The sequence below is a fragment of the Oryx dammah genome, unplaced genomic scaffold (assembly GCF_014754425.2).
Source record: "Oryx dammah isolate SB20612 unplaced genomic scaffold, SCBI_Odam_1.1 HiC_scaffold_8, whole genome shotgun sequence".
Classification (NCBI taxonomy): Eukaryota; Metazoa; Chordata; class Mammalia; order Artiodactyla; family Bovidae; genus Oryx; species Oryx dammah.
In genome coordinates, this window is record NW_024070192.1 from 19,713,731 (window position 1) to 19,722,183 (window position 8,453).

The 8,453-nt window shown below is 53.2% G+C and overlaps 1 protein-coding gene and 1 long non-coding RNA gene across 2 annotated transcripts in view; one reads left to right on the forward strand and one right to left on the reverse strand.

Annotated features, from left to right (window-relative positions):
- The window catches only part of LOC120867148, a 43,937-nt gene extending 36,449 nt beyond the window's left edge, over positions 1-7,488 (forward strand). The window contains exons 3-4 of the long non-coding RNA XR_005721811.1: positions 7,141-7,215; positions 7,370-7,488. This is a non-coding gene — a long non-coding RNA (uncharacterized LOC120867148). The remainder of the gene's footprint in view (positions 1-7,140; positions 7,216-7,369) is intronic.
- Positions 3,660-8,401, reverse strand: LOC120867101 (tubulin gamma-1 chain). The gene is made up of 11 exons (XM_040245308.1): positions 8,237-8,401; positions 7,802-7,914; positions 7,432-7,599; positions 6,473-6,541; positions 6,105-6,184; positions 5,556-5,682; positions 5,232-5,318; positions 4,985-5,134; positions 4,480-4,632; positions 4,234-4,395; positions 3,660-4,053 (listed from the first exon to the last, which is right to left on the reverse strand). The coding sequence occupies exons 1-11, from the start codon at positions 8,283-8,285 to the stop codon at positions 3,856-3,858; spliced, it is 1,356 nt and encodes a 451-aa protein (XP_040101242.1). The 5' UTR covers positions 8,286-8,401; the 3' UTR covers positions 3,660-3,855.
- Positions 8,402-8,453: the final 52 nt, after the last annotated feature.

An 8,453-nucleotide genomic window follows, 5' to 3' on the forward strand; every position in this document is an offset into this window, starting at 1 on the left:
CAAATAAGGCTTGCTAGACTGACTCACCAACTCTGTGCAGCAGCTCTGCCCATCCTTGAGTTCATCACCTCCTGGGGTTTCATCTCAACACGCTTTTGGAAGTTACAATCTCAAAGTTTCACTCTATTTTTATTTTTTTAAGGAATGTATTTATTTTTTTGGCTGTGCTGGGTCTTTATTGCAGCACATGGGCTCTTAGTTGTGGCCTGTGGATTACTCTCTAGTTGCAGCACATGTGGGCTCATTTGCCCCAAGGCATGTGGGAGCTTAATTCCCTGTCCAGGGATTGAACCTGCTGCATCCCCTGCACTGGAAGACAATTCTTCATCACTGGACCACGAGGGAAGTCCCTCAGTCTGTTTTTAAAGTGCTTCCTACTGCTAGATCTCTATCTCAGGCACATTTAAAGGTCCCCGTGGTCACATCACAGTGAAGTGTTCTAGAAAAATTACCTTTAAATGGCTCATCTTTGAAGTTCCATGACGGTTCAGTTGTTAAGAATCTGCCTGCCAATACAGGGTACACAGGTTCAATCCCTGGTCTGGGAAAATCCCACATGCTGCAGAGCAACTAAACCCCTGGGTTGCGACGACTGAAGCCCTGGAGCCCGTGCTCTAGGAAAAGCACAGGAGAAGCCACCACAAGAAGCCCACTTGCTGAAACTAGAGTAGTCTCTGCTCACCGCAGCAAGAGAAAGCCCGCACACAGCAACGAAGACCCAGCACAGCCAAAAAATAAATGCTTAATAAAATAAATTGTTCATTTTCTCTGATTTGCTTAGTACAGAAGCGGTTCCTGTTCCAGGCTTGAGCATTCTGCTTGCTCCAGCTCCTCCGAAACAGTCTAGTCGCTCATCAGGGACAGTCATTTCTGTGGCTGGCAGGCTCTCAGACCGCAGGGATTTTTCTCACCAGCACCACCTGCTGCCCTGATCCCAGAGGCCTCCCTCCCTTTCCACCTGGCCTCCTCACTGCCCTCTGGTTGACACACTTTGGGGTTTGCTGCTGGCCAAGAACAGGGAGGGGTTGGGCTGGTGTGGGGTGATGGGTGATCTGGAAATAGCCTTGGGGGAGGGGCCCAGCTCTGAGGCTGGCATTGAGGTGTTAGTCTGTGCTGAGACACTCAGCAGTCAGAAAAAGGAGGCATCTTTGTTAAGTCCAGTTCCCCGTCCTGAGGAGGGTATTCACCCCTCTGGGTCGGTAGCTAGTAATATCCACATACAACTTCGACTCCAGATTCCCTAGGTATTCCCTCCCTCCTGGGCTCCATACTCTTTAGGCTCTCAAAGGAGGGTTTGGGGATGGTTGTGGCCTGGAGGGGGGCCAGCTGGCTCTTCACATACAGCAGCCTCACCACATCTGCCAGCTAGCTCATGATCCTCTACTCAGCACCAGCCAGTCGTGCAGATGCCTCAGGAGATGAAAGGCAGGTCATCAGTGGCAAGGGCCGGAGCAACACAAGGTATCCAGGGTGCAGGGGTCAGAGGTAGAGCTGAGAAGGGACCCAGTGCCCATTGGTTTTTCCTGAAGTCATCTTCTTCCCTCCTGGATGAACAGGCAGCTGGCTGACAACAAGGCTGGCTCTCCTGAGTCCACCACCTACAGACCCTGGCAACCAAAAGTGACAGGCTCATGCTTTGACAGTGGTGGTGACAGGCTTTGATGTGTCCAGCCTCCCTGCCACCCTCAGGCAGCCCAGGGCCTGGCTTGTGACTGTGCATTCTCAGCCCATCAGTCCTCCAAGTGTCCCCTTTGTTCATGAAGGTCTGCCCTGTGTGCTGCTCACTTTGTTTACATCCAGAGCTTTATGAAAGATACATTGGTTCATGGAAGGAAAAGTGTGTCTCCAGGCTAACAGGGAGCAAGAGGGAAAAAAGTCCTAGTTCACCCAAAGTGAAGGGGATTCTTCAGCTTTCATGGAGAGTTGGAGGGACTTTCTTGGGCTGGTGCTTCATCTGCTTGCTGAGCCCTGCCAGTACCATCCTTCCCATCCATAGGGCCTGGTTCTCTCGGTTTGGCCCCAGACATCCTGGTGGTGAGGCAAGAAGACTGCCCTGACCGGGGTGATAGGGATGCTTGGTGGGTGTACCTGCTGCCTGCTGAGGCCGACACCCCCTCCCTCCCTGGACTCCACCTGCCCAATATGCACAGGCGTTCAAGGTCCCCACATCCTGTGACAACCGTGGACCCATCCCATGGCTCCAAGACCCCAGAAATGGGACTCTTCTATACCAGCCTAGGAAGGTATCACAAAAGCAGGATGTGCAATGGTTAGGAACACCTATGCCAGGCAGTCAAACCAGGGTTTGACTCTAACTCTACTCTTCACCAGCTGGGTGACTTGGTTTGAAGTCGCTCAGTCGTGTCCAACTCTTTGCGACCCCATGGACTGTAGCCTACCAAGCTCCTCTGTCCATGGGATTTTCCAGACAATAGTACTGGAGTGGATTGCCATTTCCTTCTCCAGGGGATCTTTCTGACCCAGGGATCCAGACAATAGTACTGGAGTGGATTGCCATTTCCTTCTCCAGGGGATCTTTCTGACCCAGGGATCGAACCCTGGTCTCCCGCATTGTAGACAGACGCTTTACCGTCTGAGCCACCAGGGAAGTCCGGTAAATTAATCACTCAGCCTATTTCCTCATTTACAAAACCAGATTAATAACATTTACTACTTCATAGGGCTGTCCTGAGGATTAAACAAAACAATGCAGAGCACCTGGCACAGAGTCCACATGCATGTAAAAGTTACTGCAACGCTCACCTTTGAAGGGTATGAGGGCCTAAGAGGGGCCCTGACAATCTACCAGTCTACGGACAACCTGCTTTGTCCTTTTGATCCTGAGGACTTAGGCCACTGTGTATTGACTACTTCCCTGCAATCTTGTACCAGAAGTAGAAGGCTCTGGGACTTCCCTTGTTGTCCAGTGTTAAGACTCCCTGCTCCCAATGCAGGGGACCTGGGTTCAATCCTTGGTCAGGGAACTAGATCCCACCTACCTCAACTAAGAGTTTGCATACTGCAACTAAAGATCTATAGCAAATTAATCAATGCACAGCAAATTAATTAATTAAAAAGAAAAAGGCGACTCTGGCCTTTGAAATAACCAAATTTTGGCACCTTAGATATGGGTCCACTTTTGGCCCTGCTTACAGTCCAGGCTTTGGATTTGGTCTCCTGATTTGATCATCCTAGACTCCACCTGCTTGACCAGGGCTTTCCAGGACTGGCTTTCTGTCACTGCCCTGCCTGCAAGATTAAAGGCATTTGGGCTGACTCTACTGCCTGTCCAGGGCTTGGTGGTGGGGGTGGTGGCCGCAGGCCTGCTGCTGTGATGACCAATGGGACATTCAGATGTGGGAATGTGAAATTGGTGAATGGTCACCATATGGGGAGGTGGAGGGTGGGAGGAACTGGGATACAGAGTGTCAGGAGAGCAAGGCAATGTTTGTGGGCCTGTTTGCCCTGAAAAGGAATGTCTCAGGTGAGTCAGCCCACCCATGTTCTCCAATACTAAGCAGGGGAAGGAAAAGCTAGAGGAGGCCATTTGCTTAGAGTTGAAGGTGTAGGAAGTAGAGAAAGACCCCGTCAGAATGATGGAGAAAGAACAGGCACCCCCCTCTTCCAGTTCCCCAAGCCTTCAAAGAGTCCAGTGACTTGATTTACATCCAGTGCTTTATTAAACATAATCAGTCTCACAAGGAGATTACATGTGTCCTCAGGTCAACAGAGAGAATAGGTAAGTGTGTTGGTAAGAAAGAGGTGCGAGGTCCCTGATCTGTGCTCTGAGGGGTGGTCAGTCAGGCGGGGCCTGGGCCAACCAGTAAGGCAGATGAGGGTCCCTGTCCAGAGGACTCACTGCTCCTGGGTGCCCCAGGAGATGTAGTCTGGCCTTGTGGCTGCGTGGTACTCATCGATGAGCTGCTGCACAATCTCCCTGGATGTGTCCAGCTCGTCAAAGTTCTCCTTGAAGATATCCTCCTTGCGGAACTGCTCCAGGAAGGCCTCCCGCTTCCGCAGTTTGTCGTACTGGCGACAGGTCCGCTCAAAGAGCTTAGGGTGTACAAAAAGGACTTAGGGTGGAGAGAGGTCACGGGGAACTTCAAGGAACCATGTGGGCCAGAGAGCCAGGGAACCAAGGCTGGGCTATCCCCACAGTAAAAAAGCCAGAAGCAGGGGCAGCAGGGTTGTAGAGAGATGAGGAACCACCAGGAAGATGACTATGGGGCTCACCGAGGAGATGCTGGTGTGGTTGGCCATCATGAGCCCACTAACCCTGTGGGCAGAAGGCAGGTAGGGCGACTTCCTAGACAGGGCCACCTGGATGCTGGCGGGGCCCCAGGGGATGAAGTTGGCCAGCTTCCGTTCCCGGATCCTCTGCAGGCTCTTGTGGACCTGGGGTGGGCACAGGAATGGTGGTGGTAGCCTCTCCTCTACCCCTATGGGCTCCGGGGGGTAGGACAAGGGGGCTTCACCTACCTGGGTGGGGTCCACCTCGCCCTGGATGATGTTGAGGATGGCGATGTAGCAGTGGTTGGTCTGGCGATCCCGGCCTGTGGACACCATCACGTTCTTGGGCTGCAGCAGTCGCCTCATGACATCCAGGACCGTGGTCTTTCTCACGCTGGCCACCTGGGGGGAGAGTAGCCACAGGGCAGCCCGGCACTCAGGGCACAGGCGAGAGACGCATGGACAGAGAGCACGAGGTGATGCACAGCCCCATCAGACGCAGGGGAGCCTGGTCTCTGGGGAGTGTCCTTAGACTCAGGTCCTCATTGAGGCATCAGAGATCTCAGTCCCCCCGAGCTCAGCTAACTCATGCCCTTGTGCAGGAGCATCAGCAGACTCCATACAGCCCAGGCCCTGCAGGGCGCCACAGGCAGGGGGGGAGGAGAGCAAGTCAGCCAGGAAGCAGGGCCTCTGGGTGCAGCAGAGAGACGGGAACGGCTGGTCAGGGCCTGCTGGGCCTGAGGGCTGCTCTTACCGACTGGTCCGTGGTGAGGGGGGTGTAACCAGTCATGAGGAAGTGGAGCCGTGGCGTGGGAATGAGCGAGGCGATGAGGCCGATGAGGTCGTTGTTCATGTAGCCGGGGTAGCGCAGGGTGGTGGTGCTGGCTGACATGATGGTGGACACCTGGGGACAGCATGCCGGGTCATGGGCCTTGTCCTGGGGGCCTCCCTTCCCTAGATGGTGCTTCGGGAAGGAGGGAGTCCAGGAGCGGGGGGCTCACCAGCTGGTTGATCTGGGAGAATGAGGGATTCTGGATGTGCAGGCGGTCTGTGGCAATCCGGTTCAGGGCTGTGTTGTCCAGCACCACCTGGGGGGACAGAAGAGGGTGTCAGACTTAGGAGGACAGAAAGGACAGGAGCTCTGCCTGAGTCTGGGCTATGACGGTTCATTTCCCTGGTGCTTCACGGCCAGAAAGACCCATCTAAAAGAGATTTGAACAAGACAGGGGCACAGGAAGGTTCAAAATGGGACTTTTAAAAATGCATGAAAAGGATGAAATAGACAGGGGTGTTGGGACTGGAGTAAGGGAGACTCCGGGACTTACCACACAGTCAGCATTCTGGGTCAGCCTCTTGAGCGTGAGCAGTGAGTTGTAGGGCTGGACCACCACATCGCTCATCTCATCCTGGTTGGGAAACACTGAGTATGTCTGCACCAGCTTCTTGGGGTACCTAGTGGTGTTTGAGAAAGGATGGTCAAGGGTAACAGACTGGAGGCTTGGTAAACTTGGGGCTTCTAATGACTGTCAGGATGGGGAAAATGGGGTTCGGGTCATAGGACAGCAGAGAAGGGAGACTTGACTTTTGGCAGTCTGTAACCCAAAAGGGGGGAAGGGCAGAGAGACATCTTAGGACCTAGAGTTTTAACTCCAAATCAGGCTTACTCCCTGAATCTTCATCAAAGATCGGGATTCTAGACTCTGGTTCTAACCACTAGGAGTGTGATTGGTTTCCTGGTCATTGTACCTTTCCTTCCTCAATACAGCAGGGAACGGAGGGCCCTTTCCTGCTCCAGTGAATGGGAAGGTTTTATCTGGAGGGCCTCCCAGTCACCTGGGAAACCAAATTCTCTCTGCCCTTCAAAACAGACTTACCTGTCATTGAGCCGTTCTAAGAGGTAGGAGCCCAGGCCAGAGCCTGTTCCCCCAGCGATGGAGTGACACAGCACGAAGCCCTGCATGGGGAAGGGGCGGTCAGTATCTAGGTTTCAAGTGGCAGGATTTCCAATTTTACCCGTCTAATAACTTCTTGGACTTCTATCTTCCCAGGACCTCTCCTCCACTTTCCTCCCTCTACCCCCCCACACAGATTAGCAGACTCTTCGTTATTTCCAGCAAGGCCCTGTGGCTTCTGTCCAGTGCAAAGGTTGCACGGGGAGGGTCCAATACGTAACAGATGGCTTCTAAAGGGTGCTGCCAAGTGGTCCCCTGCTGGCCGTCACCAGCATTCCTAAGATGCTCACCTCTAGGCTGTCACTGCCATCTGCCTCCCGGTCTATGATGTCAAAAATGTCCTCGTGGATCTTCTCTCCCTGTACAGACATGGAGGGCATCAGAGTGGGGCAGGACTAAGGGACAAGACTAAGGGCAGGACTTTGGCCTTGGAATGGCCACCCTCCATTCTCCTTATAGTACCTAAAAGTCCTTTTCGGAACACAGTGGTCCTGCTTTTTGTTTGCACTGAAAGGTAGTACAGCCTGGTGGTTACAAGCAGGGTCTCTACATCCAGACTGCCTGAATGCCTATATTAGCTCTAGGTCTAGTTAGTCGGGTGACTCTGGGCATGCTACTTCATCTCTCTATACCTCAGTTTCCTCATCTGTACAATGAAGGCACTAATACAGGTCCACAGTCCCTTATCTAAAATTCTTGGGTTATTATATTTCAGAGTTCAGATATTTCAGATTCTAGGAGGGCTAGAGGGTCCTCTAGGAGGGTGTGTATAACACAAGCTAAGTAGAACACCAGTGGGGCAGGGGTCTGAGCGGTGCTAACCAAATACATTAGTATTTCTTTAGTGAAAGGAATGAGAAGTGGCAGTAAGTTGAACAGAAACTATAAACTAGCTTATCTCTATTGAGATTCGGTTTTGCTGCTAAATGAGTAGTTATAAATCCTCTTTTGGTTTCAGAGTTTTCTGGATTCTGGAAACCTACAGAGACTGTGGACCTGTAGTACCTACCTCTAGGATTATTGGAAGGTCTGGGTAAGTTAATTTATGTAAAACACTAACAATGGCCTGGCATCCGGCATGAGCCGAGTGCAGTCTCTTATGACCATTACATAGTTCGCTCAGGACTCCCTCAGTCACATCTCTCTCTCCACTCATATATTCTCCATCTGGTTTATCTTCTCTTTAGGAAGTCACAGGGCCAGTCCCCATGCAGGAGTGGAGTTCTTCTGCCAGGGAACAGCAAATGACCTGGGAGAATCCACTGGCCCAGTTGTTGCCAGCTCCTCCTCCATGCTCCGACAGGTAGATGTTCTCTGGGTTGTAGAGCTTGGCATAAGGGGAGTTGAGGATGGAGTGGATCACCCTGGGCTCCAGGTCCAGCAGCACTGCCCTCGGGATGTAGTGCTCATCGTCGGCCTGTAAAGGGGAGTTTAGGATGGGCCCAATCAGCTCGGGCCTGCCCAGTCCTCCAGTCCTCCCAACCCTGGTCCTGCCTCCCTCCCTCTTCAAGCCAGCCTCCCTGGCTCCTCTGCCTAGTGGGCTTCCCAGTACCAAGCCACTGCCCTTCCCTTCTGAATCCCTGGGCCACTACCGGCCCTGGCTAAGTCCCTGGGGGCACCTGGTAGAAAAACACGTCCTTGCGATCAGTGCCCTCGGTGGCGAACTCCTCCACGATGCCCTCGGGGCTGATACCATGCTCGGCGCACAGCTGTTTCCAGAACTCGAACCCAACTGACGGGAGGAACGGGGGTGGGAAGAAAGAGGATATCTGGGTCTGGGCAGGTTCCAACTAGGAGCTGGGGGACTCAATGCCTGGGTCCAGCGATAGGAAGTCAAGCTTCGGGAGTCTCTCGTGTCAGAGGAAAGGGCAGTATATCAGCGACTGGGCAAAGGGGGGCCCCTTGGGGTTGAGCAGCTGGATACTGGGTCAGGCATGTCCCACCTTTCGGAGAACTACGATTCTGGGAAGGGCAGATGGAGTTCAGGATCCCACAGCGAGATCCCGTAGAACCTAAGAAACCCTGGCTAGTGGAGGGGCCGGAAGTTCGCTCACTCTGATTGCCGCACTGGCCCAACTGTAGGGTGATGATCTCCCTCGGCATCTCTCCTCTGGCAGCTGCGTTGCAGCCGCTCTCTACAGCAAAGCTACCGCTCTCGCCACAGAAAAGGGGCCTCTCCCGCCAGCAAAGCCGCCGCTCGCGAGCCCGTTGCACTGCGCATACGCCAAAACTTGCCCCGCCCCCAAACTTCCTCTGTTCCAATGAAAACTG